The sequence below is a fragment of the Trachurus japonicus genome, chromosome 24 (assembly GCF_045865225.1).
Source record: "Trachurus japonicus isolate A0001 chromosome 24, Traja_1.0".
NCBI lineage: Eukaryota > Metazoa > Chordata > Actinopteri > Carangiformes > Carangidae > Trachurus > Trachurus japonicus.
In genome coordinates this window covers 16,789,962-16,812,430 of record NC_140930.1, presented here as the reverse complement: position 1 = coordinate 16,812,430, position 22,469 = coordinate 16,789,962, and the positions used below count along the sequence as shown (strand labels likewise).

The 22,469-nt window shown below is 40.7% G+C and overlaps 2 protein-coding genes and 1 long non-coding RNA gene across 5 annotated transcripts; 1 reads left to right on the top strand and 2 right to left on the bottom strand.

The window, feature by feature from the left end:
• Positions 1 to 3,854: 3,854 nt before the first annotated feature.
• Positions 3,855 to 7,595, bottom strand: hebp2 (heme binding protein 2). 2 transcript variants are annotated; one of them, XM_085770931.1, is made up of 5 exons: positions 7,505 to 7,595; positions 7,129 to 7,244; positions 6,173 to 6,308; positions 5,434 to 5,614; positions 3,855 to 5,297 (listed from the first exon to the last, which is right to left on the bottom strand). In XM_085770931.1, the coding sequence occupies exons 2-5, from the start codon at positions 7,201 to 7,203 to the stop codon at positions 5,120 to 5,122; spliced, it is 570 nt and encodes a 189-aa protein (XP_085627057.1). In that variant the 5' UTR covers positions 7,204 to 7,244; positions 7,505 to 7,595; the 3' UTR covers positions 3,855 to 5,119. The 2 variants fall into 2 exon arrangements, with proteins under 2 accessions (XP_085627057.1, XP_085627056.1); XM_085770930.1 differs by lacking the exon at positions 7,505 to 7,595 and having other exon boundaries at positions 7,129 to 7,299.
• A 633-nt stretch (positions 7,596 to 8,228) lies between these two features.
• Positions 8,229 to 18,073, bottom strand: cmtr1 (cap methyltransferase 1). Of its 2 annotated transcripts, none has more exons than XM_085771128.1 (24): positions 17,642 to 18,073; positions 16,665 to 16,769; positions 16,128 to 16,294; positions 15,815 to 15,973; positions 15,571 to 15,663; positions 15,409 to 15,480; positions 15,119 to 15,213; positions 14,615 to 14,687; positions 14,288 to 14,486; positions 14,080 to 14,198; positions 13,801 to 13,897; positions 13,504 to 13,636; positions 12,527 to 12,706; positions 12,384 to 12,440; positions 12,215 to 12,272; positions 11,994 to 12,062; positions 11,557 to 11,688; positions 11,001 to 11,126; positions 10,593 to 10,684; positions 10,326 to 10,394; positions 10,080 to 10,127; positions 9,819 to 9,931; positions 9,517 to 9,625; positions 8,229 to 9,374 (listed from the first exon to the last, which is right to left on the bottom strand). In XM_085771128.1, exons 2-24 carry the CDS (start codon positions 16,762 to 16,764, stop codon positions 9,239 to 9,241), a joined length of 2,496 nt encoding a protein of 831 aa, XP_085627254.1. In that variant the 5' UTR covers positions 16,765 to 16,769; positions 17,642 to 18,073; the 3' UTR covers positions 8,229 to 9,238. The 2 variants fall into 2 exon arrangements, with proteins under 2 accessions (XP_085627254.1, XP_085627256.1); XM_085771130.1 differs by having other exon boundaries at positions 17,866 to 18,073.
• A 1,746-nt stretch (positions 18,074 to 19,819) lies between these two features.
• Positions 19,820 to 21,974, top strand: LOC146961759 (uncharacterized). The gene is made up of 2 exons (XR_015035210.1): positions 19,820 to 20,414; positions 21,784 to 21,974. It is a non-coding gene; the product is annotated as an uncharacterized LOC146961759 (long non-coding RNA).
• Positions 21,975 to 22,469: the final 495 nt, after the last annotated feature.

The window sequence follows — 22,469 nt, the reverse complement described above, 5'->3', positions numbered from 1 at the left end:
GACTTGTGTTTTGAAGGTTAAGAAAGAATCTAAAAAGCCAGAAAAAGCAAAATCTTACTGTCCGGGTCTTTTCTGTGAGCATGTTGGTTACCAAAGAGATGAAATTTAAAAAAACAAACAAACAAAGCGTATCTGGCTGTTAATCTGGACGTGAACACAATCAGAGTGTGACCACTTGTCTGACACCACATGCATATGGTCCAACCATTGTTAAGCTTGCGGAGACCTACTAGAACCTTTTTAGGGCTTAAATGATTTCTATAATGCCGCTGACCTTTCTGCTAAGTTGATCCCTTTGCAGTTTTATATGGTTCTGTATGTAAATACATAGAGAAATGAGTTTTAAGTAACAGTTTGACTTATTTTCAAATGAATTTGTACATTTTTAGAGAGCCCTGTGTTTGCTGGAAAGGAGTGGTTTCCTTTTTTTTGTTTTGTAGATTATTTATTTTCACATAGCAGGGTGACAGTACGGTGAACTGTCAAGCAGGGTGATGGAGGCGCCGGGGAGCGGAGGGTTAGGAGGGACGAGGAGGAGGGCCACATTTACTACGCTCATCCCGCCAGTTCATTTCTTTAAAAAAAAAAAAAAAGAAAAAAGGTGCTTCAAACATGCAATAATGTCAATATTTATGCTTCTACTGCCCTTACTCTCCACTTGTGTGCAAACCCCACACTGGTTTTCACAGCTGAGTAAATGTGGCTCCCTCCAGAGACATGAACCGAGGTGACAGGCTCGACACGTCATAACCTCCTAACAGCCATAACACCCTGTGGTTTAATCACCTGTGACCAAAGTGTGTCTCGCCCCCAGCTCCCGCCTGACCGTGATTGAGCACTTGGGTGGGGGGTGGGGGGGAGGCCCGGGCTCGTCTCGTGACAGGGGAAGGTCTCAATCGCAGAGAGCTTTGTGAAAAGACTGGAGGACAGAGAGGAAGTTGGTGAAGTAGTGGAGCTGAAGGCAGGCTGCTAACACTCTTGTGTATGTCTGTGTAATAAAAACAAAACAAAAACAAGGTGATATTTAAAGCGTCTCTGTGTGGTTTCTCTCCCTCCGAGTGATTCACAGCCATCTGCCCGCCCCAACACCCCAAATCACCGCCTCATTAGCGCCATCGCCATGGCATCCACACTCGTCCGTCATCTGGAAAACTCCAGAGGCCACCGCCACCTCACCCCACCACCCCCCCTACAGGGTCATCAGTTATGTCTCCATCTGGACATCCTATTAGGACACTCACTGAATCACAGGCTCAGCCCATAATAGACATTTCCACCGTTGCACAGTTGATCGGTCGTGGCTACGTGACTTCCACGTCCCCTCTAGGTCCACGCCGTCGCCGTGAGCGTTCATTCCCAGAGGCACAGAGGCGCTGTGACGGCCTTCGACTGCCATCCCTCCTCCACCCTCCTGTTTAGCACAGTCACCTGTCCTTCAACGCTCCACAACAACACCGCGTCCATCTGGCTGTCAGACAGAAATCAATACACCCCCACCCCCCACCCACCCGCCAGCATAATCACACTATTGACACTCCACTGCTTTTCCTCCTATATTCAACACCCTGTGTGCTGCACCCTTAAGACACGGATGCATGAGGTGACAAATGAAACAGATCAACCATATTGACCAGAGAAGCAGTAGAGGTGCCAGCTGAATAGTCATCAACTGTGTTTTAGTGCCTGGAGAGTTTCTGTAGAATGACTCAGCCCGATTAACACGGCTCTGAATATTCAGCCATAAACAGCAAAATATTATATTTACATTTTTTACACTTACTTTGACACATTGGTGCAAATAGAGAAGTGTCTGCTCACTTGTTTGAAAAGGGCTGCATCAGTAGCTTTGAATATTTTAGTGCCTTAATGAAGAGTAATATATTTTACATTACTGACAAAAATCTATTCTCCTCCACATCTTTCAGTGCCAGAGTGCTGAGGAAAAAATGAACATGCACAGTGTCTGTCAATGTCAAAAACCTTCAGTCACCTTTTGTTTTCAAAAGGTTCAATTATATTTACATAAAAATTGAGTTGTGTGCATATGGCTGTTCCGTCTTCTCAGACTGACAGTCAGTAAACCAACAACAATAAAGACGATGCCAGTTGTCTCTCCAAAATTAAATGTCCGACTTTTCCCATATAAGACAATTGATGTCAATTTTTGACCCGTTGTCTCAAGTTGCCCTTGCATTTTAGTTGAGATCATTTTAATAAAAGACAAACATCATCCACCCTGATGCTTTTAGGTGAATAGTTAGGTTGGGCCAGCAGATGGAAAATATTTCAAAATAAGATAAAGATTAGACGAAAAAACTAACAATTTGGTAAAATGAAATAAGAAATATTTGTTTATTTTATATTTTTCTCAGAGTTCATTTGCAAAAGCAGATAAGTGCCATTTTGAAAAAAATGAGCTGAGGCTTTGTAATTATTCTTTGCATAGTGTTGTTTTCAATAAAACTTTATTTTTTGAGATATGTCTGTTTTGTTCATCTCAAAGTCACTCAACTTTGGTTTGACTGATATCACCTTTATGTAAATAAAAAATAAAAAATGAAGATTCTAGAATTTTATAAAAACAGAGTTATCTGCTTTTGCAAATGAACTCTTCAATATTCTTCTTGGGAAATAGACTTCAAGCCCTGACCTTCAAAGGTAGAGAATTTCCAACAGCTTCACAACACTTTTGATTTCCTCATAAGTTCAGTGTCCTCTACAATTCAACCTTCTATAATCATAAATTCAATAAGGTAATTAATTGATCAAAAGGGGAATTTATCTATTAACTATAACTGTGCAAGTCATTTTTCAGCAGTTTTGCTGCTATTCTCTGTCGTACATGACAGTATATTAATTGGATTTGGGTTTTAGAATATTGGCAAAACAACATTTCAGAACAATTTCACATTCACTTTGTGCTGTTTCATACACTAACTCACTTTGATTAAAATAATAGTAACATTCAGTGATAATAAAAATGATTGTTTTTTTTACAGCCCTGATATTCACCATGGACTAAATAAACTGAACAATCAGCCGCCTGTCTGTGTGAAATAACAACAATGCTTTGGCATCAATGTAATTTAACACACAGAAGACAACCACTCACACACTCCCACAGTTCTTCTGGCAATTCAAAGTCTGCAGTCTCTCTTGATTTTCAATATGGGATGTGGTGGGAAGAAACTGGAGCCTTAAAAATCAAGGCAAGGAAACAGGAGAAAACCTGAATCACAATGAAGCACTGCTCATTACCACACATTAATTTTACAAAGTTAATCTCTAGTCTCCAGAAAATGAGTTTTGTCACTGAAGTATTTTTACCCCCCGTCCTCCACACATCAGGCTGAAGGTTTCCACAGGGCTGGAGGGGGGGAGATAAAATTAAAACACACCACTGAGATGTTTGGAATAAAACAGAGAGAGACTCATTATTATACGTTTCCTGTCTGCGGCGGCTGAGATCGATCTGTCTTCTGAACAACGGAGGAAAGGTGGAGGGGCGTGTGCATGTGTCGTTTGTCAGCTGTCGTTTCTGCTGAGTGTCTGAACATGATATTTGGAACAATTCCTCCACAAATAAAAACGAATGACTCAGCAGACATGGATGGCGACGGGGAACGCGTGAGAGGAGAAGGTGAGAGAGGACACAGGGGGAAGTTGAGTGAGGCGAGGATTTCACTGCACCCGATAGGCTAAAAGGTCACGACCATCAGAGTGTGGAGGACGATCTGAATCAGATAAACAACTCAAAAAAAGAAAGAACGAGAAATCCCGTCACAAAACGGGAATGGCAAGAACATAATTGCACAGTGGAGAAGGAGGTAATAAATTACCAGCGTAATCGATCATTTGATGATGAGTTGTATTTATTATTGATGAGATACTAAATTTAACATCATTTAGAAGCAAGTCATATTTCCCATGATTCATACATCAGTGCAGTGCTTATGTCAGCTTTCCCTTATCAAGTTTCCCTTCTACAAGATTAAAAACACATTCTAGTATATCAGGAGTTGAAAATATACAAATTAATATGCTTTAATGTATGTAAAAAACAAAAAAAATACACTTGTTTAAAAAGGCATCTTGTGTGTGTTTGCTTGCACCTGCCAATATCTAACACCCACATCATCACACCACAAAAAAAATGTAGGCAGATCAGAGGCAGGTAGCTAAACACTCATTAATTCATGTGCTGCAAAATAAAAATGACAGATGATGAGATGATGAGATGCTGGTGATGCTGCGACCGGTCTGGATTAACGGTGACTCAGTCGTTCATCACGACAGGTGCGATCGCCGTGACAGCGAAGTGAGGCGAGGTGAGGTGTGGGCGCCGGTATCTATCTACCAACCAACGTTTTATCAGGCAGAGCCATTTCACAGTTGTGACAAGGCTGTTAAAACGATACCGGCAGTTCTAAATGTACATTAAAAGCCATTTAAATCAACACCTCTGTTCACAGGAGCAGCGTGTGGCGGTTAAGTGATGGCTAATATGATAAAATGTACCTACACACAGGCATCTACATAGTACATGTTATTATTTTTCTTGTTAAATTGAAGTCTAAATGTAAACATATTTATCAGATAACTGAGATTTAGAGTATTTCTCCCTTTAAGAATAAATGAATAAATAGAAATTAGCAATGTGCAGTAAAAATGATGAAAATGTATGTGTTTTCATCAAGTCATTCATGAAAAGCAATGAGGCACTTGAGGTTTTTGTCCCTATTAAATGCACCTACAGAGGGAGGTGAGGTGTCCTCCGACTGCATGACTCCCTCTGCTGGAGACCCTGCTGCACTACTGCTGTGTGTTACATGATGATATTAGAGCTCATGTTACTGTGTTGGGTCAGTTCACTGTGAATCTAATTCAGTAACTTTTAGTTTTAGTCAAGTGTTCACAGCCAAACTGACACACAGTCAGAAAAAGATCTCTATTAGTACTTGTTCAAATGACCTTTAAAGCCTCATTCATCAAACCTTAATTAAAAAAAGGGAGACATTTATTATGTGTTGTGGAATTATGTAAAAATCTAGTGTTGCTGTAAGTTTCTGTGAAGTTTGATGCTGCGTGACCTTTAAAACTCTCTACTGCTCTACTACTTCTACTCCTTTTTGAGGACCCAGACCTCGTTCCTGCGGTTGGTCAGTTTGAAGGGGCTGTCGTACCCGGCCACGTAGTACGGCTTCTCCACGTACGGGACGCCGTCTCTCTGCAGGCTCTCCAGAAGTTTTACAAGCTCCTCACGCTTCATGTTCTCATTGGAGAAACCACCATGTGTCCTGAAAGAGGAGGAATTAAGTCTTCAAATTTGCCTTTTTTTTTTGTCTCGTATCCATCATCATTTGGATGATTTTGGATACACTTATCAGCTTGAATTAGCTTTAAAAAATATGTTCATGTGTAAGTTTTCTTTACCTAACATAAGCTGTCAACTCTTTCCTGTGCTCCACAAACACGTCGGGGTCGGTGGGCTCTGGTGGGCTGGCCTGATGCTCCTCTGGGATGTAGAAGGACACGATGAACTGAGACTCACATGCAGGGCCGGCTCCAGGCTCCACACGGCACGTCACAGGGGCCGTCATCTCCACTTTGGCCTCTAGGGTAATAAGTACAATTTTTCTTATCAGAGTAGAGAAAAAAAAAGCACAAATCTGACAGAAAACAGACACAAAAGCACAAAAATGTAGCTTCTATATAAAAGTGGTGCTGATTGGCCCATGTAAGACACACTGACATAACATTTTCCAGACAAACTCTAAACCTGAGCAGATGGCCGACTGATAAACACAATGAGGCAGATGTAGCAGATTAAACACCATGATTATGGATCACACTGCAGACTCACCAGTCAACAGCACAAACACTATGTATTCTCATAAATAATGCTGCCGTAATCTGCTGAGTAAGACAAAGGCAGCGGTGCTGTTACAAACTGCTGATCGAGCACTAAAGTGAACTTTCTCTTGCATTTATTCACCGGCTCTCCTGTCTCGAACTAAAACGATCCAAAACTTCATTCAGCAACATCATGGTGTTATTTACTTGACTGATGAGTGAGTAAGTGGTCGCTTTAACAGCAACAGGAGCCTAAAACCAGCACAAACGTCAGGATGGAGACGTTTTAGAGGCAGAAATAGAAATGATTTGAACTTACTGTTTTGGTTGTTACCCTGGATGTACTTGAAGAGCCTGCGGAAGCCGGTGTTCATGGCTGCGTCCAGCTGCATCCCACTCACAGTGGTGCTCACCCACTTAGTGTCATGGTAGGTACGGACCTCATAGTCTTCTCCCTGGAAAACACACACACACTCATTATGTTTGAAAACCACAACTAGTGTCATTAGAGATGATTTGACATTTGATTAAAAAACAAAGGTCAAGGTCTATCTATTAAGACCAGATCAGAAATTTTGGGCATAGTGACACTGGAAATGTGTGTGTGTGCGTTGTTGTTTTTTTTAAACTTGGACTTTGATTGAAGTTACTAAACTGATGAGTCATGCATTTTCATTCACCGTTACCAAATATTAAAGCTTCTCTCTGTTGCTTTTGCACAATCTTCAAATAAAAAAATAATCATCCTCAAATCGTTAGTTTTCCCCTTTTCACAGCAAAATAAAATGTAACATGCAACACAAATATCTTTTGTAGCATCTCTAAGTAACATCTTTGTTGTCAGATTTTTAAGCAACTTTTACCACATGTAGTAAATGCAGTTAACAAGTGCAACTCATACAATCATCTCTCAAGCTCTTTTACACCACAGCCAGTGAAACCAGGTCATAACAGTTGACACAGAAAGAAAACAGACATTATAGAAGGACAACAAGGAAGGAAAATGTGTGTTTATGTTTTCCTGTCCTTGGGTTGGCCAGACAGCATGTAACATAAGGAAGGAAGGTCACATGTGGCCTGATCATTTGATACTCTATTGTTTATGTAGCCTATACTTATTTAGCATTCATCAAACATATTTAAATATACTTTGCTTAACTACTGTTTTCTGGGCTATCTAAGACACTGTATTTTTCTATCACACTGACACTTTGGTCCTGTGTCAGTGTGACAAAGATAACATCAGGTCAGAGGGAAATCTGACTAAACATTTACCTTTTTCTCCTGTTCTGTGAATTTAGGATTCTGCAGTCCAGTGGAGAAGAGAACTTGTCCCATAGCTTTCAGCATGATGGAAAAACTCCTTTTAACTTCGACTGACTGAAAAACCTCTGCAAAGTATCACATACACACAGTTACTCACTATAAAACCTCACACGGGTGAACAACCTGTTAGGCTACATCAAGTCATATGACACTAGTTATGTATCCAGCGCATCTTATCTTGTAAAACAACTCGCCTTAGGTAATAATTAACGTACTATGAAGTGATGCCTCACGTGAAAACTCAAACACACTTATTTAGACGCATCTGACATCTTTGCATGTTGTAAAGTCACACAAATGAAAGAAGAAAAAAAGACGCGATTACCTGTAAATGTACGCGAAGTGTAGCATGTGTCAGGGCGTGAAGAGCGCTCGTTATGTTTTCATAACAGTCGCTTCCGGTTATATAATGCTGCAATCTGATTGGCTGAGCGGGTCTTGCTTTCAAAATAAGAGCCCGATGCCAGCGAGTAAATAAAGTGAGGTTCACTGGAACAAAAATGGAGCAGTAAATATAGATACGTGATAGTAAGAGTAAAATAGATTTTTTTTTTTTAAATAGGCTACATTTTAAAAACCACAAAAGCAATGTTCGGAAGTCAAAATATATAGGCTACTATAAAAAATATTTAAAAGAAATATATTAAAAAACAGTTTCACAGATAAATAGCATATTTTAGGTCTGACTTCCTTGCAGAGCTAACATATCTAGTAGCTGGTTGGTTTAGGATTATTTTGAGAAACTGTGTATGCAAACGGATACCCCAATCTATCATTGTTTAAAAGATATTATGTAAATCACTAATATGATCATTATGAGGCTCTAAGAGTTAGGTTCAATTTCTAAAATTGAACCTAAAAAAGTGTTTATCTTTATAAGTCTTACTTGTGGTCATACTGTAAGGTGAATTTTCATAAATACCACTACACTTGATTATATCACTGCAGACAGACAAGACAAGACAAACTGAGGACAGGTAGTACATACCAGGAATTGCAGCTGTTAAAATCATCACTCAGACTGAATCACATTGCACCAGACAGTCAAATATGTTCTGGGATGAACACCTCCCATTTATTTACCATATTATTATTTACATCAAAGGATTGATAGCGAACTTTACAAGTGAAAAATAACTCATTTGCAGCATTTAAGAAACACACAGTCCAGGCAATTTCAGGCACGATCACAAAGTGTCAGGGGGAGAAACAACCTAAAAACTAAGACACCCTCCAGATTTTGAACACACTCCATGACAGGCCAGGTATGAATGGCGGAAAGATGCTACATCTGTAATTGATATGAATGTGGAATTGATGCTGAGGATAATCCAGAGCTGTGTTTGTTGTATTCAGGCTCCAGCTACTGAGCAACAACAAGGAGCCTGTTTTTGTGTGAGACTTTGCAAACAGATGCTCGTCTCCGCAGAGATGAAAAGACGAGCAGCTCTGTTTAAAGCAGATGTAGAGCAAGGCAAGGGTGTGTTTACAGATGTGGATGCAGTGACACTACCTAATGTGTGTGCAAACACACACAAGCATGGCATAGACTAGGACCCATAAAAACTACATCTATAGGGACATGCAATTCAACAGAGAGACAATGGCAGCGGCTTTTTGTCTTCATATTGTTCTATGAGGTGAGTTACTCATCACAATTTAGAGCCAAGGGCAGTGGAAAAGGCAGAAAGACAGAGTGGTTTGTCCAAAGAGTCCAGGAGACACTGTTACAAACAGCAGCAAACGAGACGGCGTTCAGCTCCAGAGCACCAGTTACAACCTGACGACAATTTCCCTACGCAACGTAATAAATACGGAGGAACATGAGGACCTAGGAAACAGTCTAACAGTTTATTAATCAATATCAAGCGATACAAGCGAATAATAAAAACAGGAACCCATAAACACATTCTTTCGATCTTAATCCTCCTTTCCTTATCAAAATAAAATATTAAGTAATAAATTGCATCACAACATTTCGGAGGCTCTACGTCCTCCATCATTTAGTGCATTCTGTATTCAGGTTGTAGCTGGTGAAGCTCTGGGCTTGGTGAGTATTTCAGGGCTGGTAGTTCTGGTGGATGAAGGACAAAACATCGTCTTTGGACAGTTTCTCAGGATCCATCCGGGTCTGAGAGTCGTGAACTATGACCCCGTCGACCCAGGCCCAGAAGAGACGCTCAGAGTGGCAGACACTGAGGATGAAGGCAAATTTATCATCAATTATCGTGGCACAAGCACACATAAAAAATGTTTCTAACAAACCAGCTCCACAAAACTGACTGAATTTGATAGAATCACGTGCTTTCAATAGAAACAGAGAAGGAAAGTACTTACTGGAAGGGAGCAGCAGAGTTTGGGGGCATTTCATATGTGGACTCCTTGGTGGTCTTATTATAGAAGAACTTCATCTTGGAGTTCTTACTGTATGCCATCGTCCACGGCTCTAAAAGTCGAGGGAAGAGAGGTGGAGACATTTTGTACATTTTATTAACAGCATAAAAAGCACAAGTCAGTGATTTTAAAAAGGTCACTCCAAGTAAAAGTTAAGAGCAGCTTTCTGGCACTGAGCTGCAGCAGCACACACATACACATACACACATACATACAGATGATCAAATAGACTCAGCCATACAAACCATTGACTGTCTTAATGATGTAGAGGCCTGTGGGAAGGAAGTGTCGGTCATCTCTGCCGGTGTAGGACAGACGAGGAACTCCTCCTGAACTCTTTGTTACCTTCATCTCTAGTCTGCATCAGGAAAACCAGAACATTACAAATGACATTTTTGTTTTTACAGGAGACAATAAATGTCTTGGAAAACCTCAACACAAGAGAGAAGAAGAAAAGAATTAGATGAAACTTGACCTGACCTAATGAGAGATTTGTGTTTCCTCACCTGACAAAGATTTTCTCCATTTCCTCCAGCCTGTACACCTCCTTCACTCTGTTTGGGGAAAAAGAGAGTGCTTCATTTTAATGTCACACTGGCAGGTTGACTGTTTGTGCTTTGTGTAATGAGAAAATGTTTTAGATGTTTTATCGTTTTCTCAGTTGTTATTCTGCCTCACCAGAGAAAATAAGATCCATGCACATAAACCTGCAATCAAAATAAATGGTTGAATTGATTAAATTGAAGTAATACCTGATAGGGTTCATGTCTGGCCTACTGGGTTTGGCCACTGCCTTCACAAACTTCTCAGCCATCTGGATCCTGGATGTAATGATCACTATGTTAGTTAAGTATAGAGAACTTGAAATCCAATGTGCTTGCACAGAAGCAGCTACAGTGTGTTAGTAAACGGTGGATCATGAGAGCTGAGGTATATGACATTAGTGATTTAATGAGTATGACTCAGAACAGACATAGTGCCATAAATATTTGCCACAGAATAGAGAGACGCGGTCCTACCGCTGGTTGAAGTGCTGATCTCTGACATCAGTGCCGTTGATTATTAGTGCATCCATGACATGAACTGCATTGATTCTCCGCTGAGCTTTTCCCTATGGAATAAAATACGCACACATGTAAAACCAGATGTGTAAGCAGCAGGTTAAGATATGTGCTGTGATAAAAATGCATCTAAATTTAGCTCTGATTCTATAAATCATGTTTTGGAGGAAACTCTTTGATAATTGAAACCCGCTGTAAGTCCATATATAACAATAACATTCTGGATAATCACAAGATCCTGAGAAAAGCATCAACTTATAATTTAAGCTATAACTACAGTGGAGTCCATCATAAGGAGTTTGATATACTGGCTCCCATATTTCCCATATTTCATCTGCTTAGCCCTTAAACTCTTCAGTTACTGACCTCGCCCTTCAGCTCTTGGACGATCTCCACGCTCAGAAGTGTATCTCTTGGCAGCTCCAGCTTGAAATTCTCCAGTTTCCTCCAGCGCACAGGCATCTTCCCATCCCATGTGTATATCTGAGATTTCTACACAAAGTTCAGGGGAATTGGAGAGAACACATAAGATGAAAACAGGTTCAAACACAGGTTATCGTGCGCAGAAAGAGAAAAGCCTCTCACCAGCTGTCACCGCTATCCATCTACAAAGACTATAAAGATATTGGGAGTGAATGGATCTGCCTTTCGGCTCTTTGTTTTAATCTTTTCCAGAGGAGATGGAAACTATTTTGCACATAAAGAAAAGCTAAACTAGCCCAGGTGTCCATTATTGCTTGAAATAATATACTAACAGCAGAGTGATGCTATCAGACATCAAATGGGGAAAACTGAATTGATTCCTAAAGGGTAACAAAGGGGATTTTGCAAGTTGTATAAAAAGCACACTACCTCTCTGCAGGAAAACACACACACACACACACACACAAATTCAAGCCAGACATAGTCTCTTAAGACTCACCCCCAACGCTAGAAGAAAGATCTGCTCTCCACCTCCCACGATGCACCTGTGATCCAGGATATGACGCAACTTCTCGAGAGTGGTGGAGTTGAGTGGGGTGAGTTTGCACTGAAAAGTCTCCACATCTGAATTCTGAGGAGCAACAGACACAAGGGGAGTTAGGTACGAAGAGCAGAAAAACTCAACATTTTCAAGTAGCAAAGGGATCAGAACTTATTTGAGCAGCTTACCCTGACCTAAACAGGATGTTTTTCTACTCATTATTTCTTAAGTCTGTAGGAAATGTTCAGTTGTATACGGTCTAAGACGTGCAGATTCCCACTTACAGACAAATAAATCCCCTAGTTCTTAACCATGGGGAATACAGTGTGGAATGTAAGTGCAAACATGTGAACCATTTTTAAATTACAAACACACAGAAATTTTTATTAACTGACCTTGACTAGTTCGTAGAATTTCGACCTTGGGTCTGAGGAAGCAGGAGTGACCCTGGCCTTGTCTGGGACCTGGAAATAGACAAAAAAAAAGCAAAACAACACATATTTAAAGGTGGAATTACATAGAATTAAACTGCATCAGTACACAAAACTCTTTTTGTATCAGATCTGTTACGGTGCAGCTTCAGTTGTGGTACAAATATCTCAGTTTCGCCACTCACCCCCCAGAGCTTCAGGCACTCCTTCCTGATGTCGGCTTGCCTCGTCTCTGAAAGGGCCCTACAAACATCAGACAGTTAAGCACCACATGAACACACATCAGATACACTGTGCTACAGATTGATTGGCAGACGAGTAGAGAGTTAAGTGAGTACAAGAACAGTTACTCACGGGTCTACGACGAAGGCGTGGATTTTGGCCAAGGCTTTGATCTGGACTACACAGAGCCTGCAGGGAGAGATTATTCAGCTCCAGTCAGTCACTGAGATTTGAGTGATCAGATACAGGCCTTTCTGAATATCATGCATCTCTACCTCTCATTGGAGTTGACCATGAACTGATAGAAATCGGTATCTTCCTTGATGATGCTCAGGGGAACCACCTCTACAACATCTCTTTCTGTGTTCTTCAGCTGGTTCAGTTTCAGGTTGATCCTGAACATGTATTCCCTGACAGCGTCTGAGCCGGGCTTCAGACCACGGCACACTATGTACCTGCAGGAGTGAGTGGGAGATTTAGACACAAAACCTTTCCATACAGATTCTCTTCATTAGTCTAACATTTAGATCTATAGCAAAGAGAAACTGAGATGTTGCACATTCAAATATTCTATAATTTTGAGGATCATTATGAGATGAAAAATATTTTTCTGATGCAGGAAGTGACAGATCCGACACTGACAGTGAAACATTCAACGTTTCTTCTAACCAGTCGTGTGCTTGGACTGAATGACTAAGATTTGTACCACACACATGCCGCCCAGATAATGTTTCTCTATTCTGATGGTTTTTTAAATCCTTTTTCCAGCACAGCCACCTTATGTGTGGGGAAAAACTCCCCACTGAGGCAGAATAAACCGCTGAAAACAGGGGAAAATATTCAGATATTCTGCAGCCTGAGACCTGATGATGTGTTGAAAACAAAGTAAATGAGTTTTCCACCATTGGATGTTGCTGCCACTTGGTTTTTCCACTCAACGCTTGAATATTAAAATGAAACAAATTACCACTGCAGTGTTCATGATCCATCACCTGTTTTAGATTTCGATTGGTTTTTAATCAGCGGAACATTTTGATTCCCAGATTTAAGTCTGAATTATATATGTCTCTTATCCAAAACCTGAAGGAGCTGTTTGGGGCTGCTCTGCCGAATTAGTTTAAAGCTTCTGTCCCTACTTCCACTGTCTAACATCACTGTAGTATCAATTCTTTTATTTATTTATTAAAATATAATAATAACCAAAAGCTCTGCATAGGATCACCAGACATTTTATCCACACACACACACCCACCTCTCTGAGTTGGCGGGCCTGCTGGTGACAGGTTTGAAGAGCGAGATCCTTTCAAAGCAGAGGTAGAGCAGGTAGACCATGCCCACGCTGAAGGGGGTGAAGAGGTCAAAAGTCTTACAGACAAAGTGGCCGCCTGGTAAAGACAAAGAGGGTCACTGTGTTATTCTGGAGCCTGACGTACAGTGCAGGCTTCAGAAATGTAGAAACATCAAGATCTGTCCACTCTACTAGAAATATAAGAGTCACTGACAGACAGTTATGGAGACTCACTACATTAATTCATGCACAGACACACACCTGTCCTGAGTGTAGAGATGGCAGTGAGGAACTGACAAAGGAGCAGCTGTTTGCTCAGGATCTCCTGGAGGTTCTCCTGACCTTCCACAGAGAAACCCTACCAGAGACGGACAAACAGAGTCATCAAACTAAAACTGATCCAGTCGCAAAACAGAAAACTCTAACCTCAGGTTTGTTTTACTTTTCACTATGAAATGAAATTTTGATTTGGGATTTTTTTATTTTCAATTTTGCAGAGGATAGTTTGCAGTAAAAAAAGGAAAATCATGGAATAGTCACCCCATCTGCCATGAGGAAGTGCAGCCCTCTTCTCTCTGTGCTCTCCAGGACAAAGTTTCGGAAGGCAGTCATGTTTTCTGGCCGAGTGATGTCGCCATCTCCGTCCACCCCTCCCTCCCCTGGGGCACACAGAGGTCAAGCTGTCACTGCATCATTCATCAGACCTCTCCTGGGTGTGGGATGTGACGTGCAGCTTTTGTTACCGTACCGTAGTATGGCTCAAAGAGCTCGCTCGGCGCTGCATAGAAATCCTCCAGTTTGAAGTCGCAGGGTCCTTTCAGCGTCATGCCAAAGCCCTTCGCGTGCCAGCGTCTCCTCCACAGTATGTACTCTGAAAAGCCTCCAGGCCCCGCGCAGACATCCCCAAAATACAGAAGCTCGCCCTCGCGATCCTTTGTCAGAGGTTTCTACATAATGAGAGTGGAAATAGACATCACTAGGTCTCACCATCTGTTTTTATGAGCCCGTGTGTCCTGACGCAACAACAGTTTAGCTCAGAAGTCAGCTCAGTCAGCTGTTACTTTGACACACTCACCCCTTGTGAATCCTTTGGGTTGGTGAACATCGAGTCGAAGCAGTGGTCGATGTTCGCCATTTTCATAGCTGCTCTAAATACAGACAGCATATAAAACAAGTTGTCAGTAAAGGATTGGTACTCCACAGATTACTTATTAAAATTTAATTAAAAGTAAACCGCTGCAAGCTTATTTATTTGGAGTCGGCTACAAGGAATATGAATTATGTTTCCACACAACACATTATAATCTACTACAGTTTTTGTTATATGTGTTGCCTCTAGTTCAGAAGGCAGGGATGAATCATATAGTATAACTGATTTGCACTGTGACACAAATTTTGACACAAACAGTCACACTTTTGAGTTTTGCTCAAAAGCAGTCATTAACTGGTAAAAGGCAGACGCATCTCTGTAACTCACTTTTCAATATATGAAAAGTAATTAAGGTGAATACATAAATGTACATAAATGATATTCCAGTGTTTATTTCTCTGACTTGTAGTAAGTTCATTAAAGACTGACCTGTTGAGGAAGATACCTCCTCTGATCGTCTCGTAAGGGTTGGAGCGTGTCCGGGCTCTCCTCATCTCCTCGCCCTCCAGGTCATCAAACACTGACTGAACATTTAACAGACACAGGGCTTTCACAACTCAGGAACATTCAGGCACTGTATTGTGATTTGAGACAATTAAACAATGTGATTCACAGAGAAACATGTTTGTGTTATTCTATACCTAAAATAAGATTAAAAAAACACACATCAAAATTAAATGTATTTAAACAGTAGTTGTCACATCTACATCATAACTCACCTTGCACCTTAAAAGAGTGTGTAGGAGTGCTTCAGTGCAAAATTCTGTCTCATCCTCAATCTTGAGTTTTCTCTGTAAGTGGTTGAAAACAAGACTTGAATAACAAAATGCATGACGTGCATCATCAAAATGAACAGGCAGTGCCCCCGTTTTTATGCTTACGTTTCCCAGAGTCATCCAATCCCTCAGCTCATCTGCATCTGGGGTCTCTGTGGTGCATTCTGGGAACCAATCTACCTTCTCTACGGCACTGGGCTGTTAAGACAAACACAAAAGGATGGAGAAGAGACAAGTAAGGATCATGTCAGGTACAACTGAGACTTGCCTGAAAACCGTATGGTATTTTAAACCTAAAATCATTAAGCTAATTCAAGACACTTCTGTAAAAGATAACACTGCTGCATACCTCTGGTTCATCACGCCAGTCGACATTGAGCTCCCCTTGGAAGCCCTGCAGCGTGAGGCCAAGACCTCTTCTACCTCGCTGTGTGGAGGCCTCAACGATCTCCTTGCGTCCCTGCCCAAACTTCCCCAGACCTTCGCCCTCACGGAAACCCATCTTGGCCTAAAGGAGAGAGAGGTTACAGATTATGAAATGAGAAAAAATCAAAATGAATACTTTCATAAAGACCAACAAATATATTCAATACAAATACAATAACCGATTCTGAAACAATTAACTATGAAATATGTTGTGTAAGTGCAATTCAATATATTACCATGAGTTTTTGTGACACACTGTTGTACATAGAAAACTTGTTGTTCTGTGAGGCAGGGTCTGTGTCTGTGTCTGTGTCTTGAGCTGCATTAAAGGATGATATGGAGGGCATGGAAAACCCTGGTCTGCTTTGCTCCTGGTCACTGAGGGAGTCATTTTGACTCGAGTCTGGATAGTAGGAAAAAAAAACACAGGCAGCCAAACATAAACAAATAGGTACAAACCAGTCATTTATAAACAAGAGCATAGAGATAAACCAAAATAAACAATAAATAGATACAATCTCAATACAAATAGTGATTTACACCTGATTCAAAAGCCTTGATTACTAGGATTATCAAAATCACTAAGTATTATATTTTAATGTACTGAACTAAATTAAAATGAAATAATGAAATCACAACTGTGAAAAACGATACGATTCTTTAAAACAAAATCATAACATTGACTGACTTGATAATTAAGTAAACATACAGCATGGAATATACTACAAGCGGGTCTTTGTCAGCTATTATTGAGGAGAGGGAAATTTTTCTACCTTGTCTCGATAATTCTGACTCATCATCTGAGCTGCTATCATCGCAATGCCTCTTTGTGCCCTGCAGTGGTGCTGACGATGCTTCGGCTCTTCTCTTCATTATGGCTGAAATTGAGCAGAGAGGAGAATAAGAATAAGTTGCTCTGTCTGGTGCAGTAGCACATTGAAGATATAAAAGAAAACCCCGGACTGATAGAAATACTTACATGCAATAAATTATGGTACATAAATCACAACAGAGCAGAAGAGATTCTGTCTTAGTATAATATAATGCATGCACGAGAAGCAGCCAAGCCAACAAACATATATAGTGCCTGAACCTGAATAAATAGTCAAATAACTGATGAGTGGACTGAAAGCAAAATGTATCAACTAGAAAAAATCTGCAGTTATAGGCTGCAAAACATTTGCTGGATTCAAATGAGATATGTTGCTTACTATGGCTCATTTCCTTGTAGCATTAATGTTTTAAACTGTTTGACGACATCCCTTTGGGCTTTCACATTTTTACTATACTATAAATATTCACCACCACAAAATAAAACAGCTAATGTAACTTTTGTTAACATAGGCCTACATATTATTGCTCAATATGTAACATCAGAGAGGACTGAACAGGACAGGTAAAAAGCAATACCCTCTGATATGTTTTATATTTTGGGGAATCAGAGTAGAAATTTGAGGAATTGTAGAAATTAGTTTGGAAGTTTGGGTGTGAATTTTTTATTTTCTGTCATGACATCAGGTGAAGGGCAGAGCACTGCAGCCTTAAAAATATAATCTTATCAACAAGTCTCTACGTAAATTCACGTGTAAACACCCCCACTTTCTCATCTCCCCAGCACTTTGCATGTACCAGCTTAACATTAATGACTACGGCTGATAAACTTAAACATGCAGCGTCTTGTTCCTCCAGGTTGAAAACGTCCCACTACCACCAGAGAGCTGATAGACTTGCAGCAAATGTGAACGGTTACCTCTTGGCTGTGTTGTAGCTAGCAGCGGTCAGCTATCAAAGTTTGGTCAAGTCGGCCCATGCCACTCTCCAAAGTATGTTTTAGCAGTGAATAATAGTCTATTAAACAGACTTGGCCGGTCAGAGTCAGTGTGGGAGTTTTCTGAGTTTTCTGAGAAACGAAACTGCGCAGCTGTAACAGCTTTAGCTGTTAGCTTGTTATGTTAGCCAGCTCGTCTTTTTTACCAGCTCAGAAGGACAACTTCACTCTTCTGTGATGAGACAGCATCGACAGAGCGTTACTTCCACATATGTGTCGAAATTTCCTGCTTTGGCTTTTATTAACAAGGAAACTTTGGATATAAATAGACTCCTTCTGAAGTTTACATTAGCCCGCGTTATGTTTTTAGAGCTTTCTCGGGTCCTTCTTCAACTGACGAGACGTAGCAATGACGTAAGGACGTAAGGACTGTCTACACAAGTGCCTGTTTTTTCTCTCTCCAGTTTACTTTCTATTCGTATTATTATTTTTCAGAGGGATCCCTACCTGGGTAACTTACTGTTAACTGGATTCCAAGTACAAAAACTGTCATATTCAGACGAAGTAAGTACATTTTAAACATTTTTTACTCTCTCACAGAGAGAAAGTGATTTACAGGATTAAAATACAAAACCATATAGGCCTACATAGGCTACATACAAATAAAATAAAACATAAGCAGCCTTTGCAAAACTTAATCACAGAAGACAGTCAAAGAATGGCTGCCTATACAGATGGGTTTTTGAGGTTTTTAAAGCGTTCAACAGATCTCTCAAATTCTGTGGGTGCCCTTAGGCTACTGATACAATATTGAGAAAAATATTTCACAATAGCCTATTTATCATTCAAATAATCTGACTAAATTCTGCAAAAATGAATTTGGAAAGACCAAAGTAATTGTGTTTTTAAACAGTGATAACACCATACAGTCTATGTGATACACAAGATTTCCATGTCAACTGAGACACTTCAGGTGAGTAATTGGAAACAACGTTATAGGAGAAAATGTAGGCTTCTCTGACTGTCCCAAGCAATGCTATTAATTAAGATTTCTGCTAAAAAAGACAACAAGCCTGTTTGTTATTACAGCTAAAGAAAACACATTAACTTCACATGATGTGACAGTTGATAGTTTGAAGTCTTTGTTTCTAATGGGACTTCAAATGACGTATTCTTGTGCCCAAGAATAACATAAGCTGAAACTAATTTACATAAAACTTTAATTGCATTGTTTTTTGGGTGATTAAGTGATTAGATTTTCCTTAAAGCAGTCTTGCATGTCTGTTAGATTGGACTAATCCGTTCCTGGCATATGAGTAAAGAGAGCCTGCAGCTGTCCATCCAAACAATTGTTACAGTCTTTTCAGCTTTGCAATGTTTTGGGAGGTCTCTGCTCTCCTGTGAGAAAGAAAGGCACCGAGGAACATTTCAGTGAAACTGTTGTGGCTGGAGTTGCACACTGAGTGAAAATATGTTCTCTCCTAAAGTTTAATGTAGCTATAATTTTCTTTGGTGCATGTTCAAGTGCTGAGAAAGGTATAGTTGATACAGCTATAAAGTTTCCACTAATGCTTTCCTTCCGTGATGCATCTTGAAACCTGTCACTGCATCGCATGCCTTCATTGTTGAGTCTGTGAAATCCTTCTTAGAGAAACAGTGTCAATTCCTGGTTTTCGTGACACCACAGAGTTAAGCAGAGGAAGCAGCTGAACGCTGTGTCCTGACATCAATTTTGCAATGTATTTCAATACTGGAGGCATACAACATGTAAAGTTTGTTCTTACATCAAAAGGATACTGGAGACGTCTTCTTTATTTTGCTGTTTTACAGATTGTGTGTCACAAACTTTGTTAAGAGAGCACACAGCTATTTATTTTGTTTCACCCCCCTAGGAAGTAGTATATTTCTCAATTAATTCAAAATGATTTTATCTGTAAATATTGATCATTATAGTACATTAGTGCATCTTGTTTCTCCTTAATGGATTGTTTACAATGAGCATTTGAAAAAGGGATGCATTTCATGGAGAGGCTGCAGCTGTGACCCTTTAGACAAATTTAGAACAGATCCTCAATCTGGCTCATGTATGTTGATGTTTTTTATCCGTATATGGCCGCCTGTGCCAGAACCCTGTGTACACTGTTGCAATGCGATTTGCCTTTTAATTGTACCTGATTGTTAAACTGCCTCTCAGTGACCCCAGCAGACGTCATTGCTGTGTTGCCTTGTCATCCGTTGATGGGTTTGTTCCCTTCATAATTGGTGGCCAATGGACTTGAACCACCTCTCACAGGTATATTAATCCACCACAACTCCAGTAGCTCTGCTAATCCTCCAGTGACACAAATCTAACACACGAAGACACACACACAAACACAGTCCAACACCATGTGACCAGCTTATGCAATGAAGCCAAGGCTTTATATACTACCTAAAGGGACTGGACTCCCTCAGGGGACATTATCACAGTACAGGTGTGTATGCGTGGGTTCTTCTGAGAGCAGGAGTGAAGAGAGTGTCTTCGGACACGGGGGAGAGCTGCCACATTCAGCCTGGTGGAGAGGAACTGAGGCCAAAGAGACACAACGGGCGAGGGAGTGGAGGGATTCACGGCGACAAAGTTGCCTAGCAGAAAGTCCCAGGGCTGGTTGCAGAGAGGGGTTTCTGTGATCTCAGCTGTGAAGCAGTGGAGATAACAACAACAATGTTTTTTCGCATCTCTCGGCTGTCCCCTGGATACATTAGATACCTCCAGGTGCGTAAGACGCTTTAGGGCGATTTTCTTCTTTAGATAGATTAATGATTAGTCTTGGACTTCAAGGGACATCTGCAGTGTCGCAACAGTGCAGTAAATTCCATTAGAGACTCTAATAACAAACAACTGTGGAGATCTAGAGTTCAGGCTGAGCACATATCCCTGTGCTTCAGTTACTGTTTCATTATAATTAACAGAACATGAGTGTGTAACATGACAAGCTCAAGATTTCTCTTGATGATGCTTTTAGTATGAATTGAATTGATTAACTGAGTTGAGCCGTTTTATGCTTCTTCAGAGAAGGTCAACAGAAATATGATTTGTCTCAAATTGTCTCTTTGCATCTCATGTTAAACTGACACCATACTTGTACTTGGACAACCGTGTGTGTTCGTGGTGGGATTTGCAATAGAGGATTACAGCAGCCTGTCTTTGAATGGATTTGAATCAGAGATGCCTTAGCTCCCCTGGGTCAGGTAAATGCCCTCTAATTGGATCTCCAGAGGAATAGCATGAGACCCATGTTCCCAATCACCCAGGGTGGGTATTTCTGAAAACTTGCATCTGGTTTTAGAAACTTACAGTATGACTTATGTTTGTATTAAAACTGGACGGCGTCAAACCTCATTATCTGCGCCTCAGCTCATCAGAGTTTATGTTAGATAATTGACACTGGGAGGGAAAATAGGCCAGGCTTATGCAAATGACTGTTATGTTGTTTGTAACGCGGTCTTTGAACTTCATGATCTGCATGAACCTCACATCATGATCTGTTGTGAGGCCCATGCATCTCCAATGTATCAACTTTTATGAGTGATGAAAAACAGCTCTGTTTGCAGCTGTGTGACAATGCATTTTTCTCCAGATCATCTGACGTTTCAAATGGTTCATTTATCCGTAGAATCAGGGGAAGTTGTATTTCCCATGTAATCCCATTTTTAGTCTAATCAATCTAAATCCATGAATTAATACCTAATCTGAAAAAAATCACAAAGTTAGGGACCGATGATTTTGTCTGGACAATAAATGATGAGCTAAAAAATTAACTCAATTTATATTTGACTTTAGGACATGTCTTGGATTGGCTCAAAATTTTGAGAGGTCTCCAAACCTGCAGCGGACTGTATGAATTCATGGAATAAGTACTGAAATTTAATAGGAAATGGAACTTCTGGTGCGGCTCTTTCCTTATGGAAAGACCATCGCTGGGGTGAGAAGGGCACGAGACCAGGGTCATCTTTTTAAAGACTGTGCTGCTGCCAGACCCAGGAGGAACGCTGCATCATCCTCCCTGGTGATGATCATGCCTGGTGGAGGTGATAGTGGCTTCGTGGGCAGTGACGATGGTGACCCCTGCTCTCTCTTTCAGACTCAGGCAGCCCAGACCGTGCTGCAGAGCCGGGTGGGCCCCGCAATGCCGCGCATGGCCATCCTGATGGGCCTCATGGGGATTGGCATGTCCGGCTACAGCTCCCGCCAAATGACACTGCACTGCAAGCCGTCCAGTCACCTGCTCAGATGAGATGGATTGAAGATGGGGGACAAGCATATGCACACACACACATGCACACACACAAGAACACACGTTAGTAACTAGTGAGGTTCAGAGGTGCTGGTAGGTGCTTTTGTTACCCTTTGCCAGGCCCAGACTAGTTCCTTCCCTGTCTCTTTGTGCTAAGCTAAAGTAGTTAAGCTGCTTCCTGTGAGTTCGCTCTGCATTATTTCATATCTCTCAAAATGTTTAACTAGTCCTTTTAATAGCAACATGGAAAGACGAGCAAAGTCGGGGGAAGCAGTTCTACCAGGTTTCTTTTAAGTTTTTCTCTGTGCATCCCTCTTCACGATCCCGTGTGGTTCAAGTTCAACGTCATCCTTGTTCTTGATTTATTATGACTGTGTTGTTTGAGATGTAAAAGATTCTTGCCTTAAGGATTTGGTTACTGCAGTAAAGAGTAAAAATATCTACCTCTCCATTTAAGTACAGTGCAGTTTATTCTTGAATGTTATTGGTATATGGAGAAACTGAAAGGCAGCTTTTGATATTTGTGCTGAACT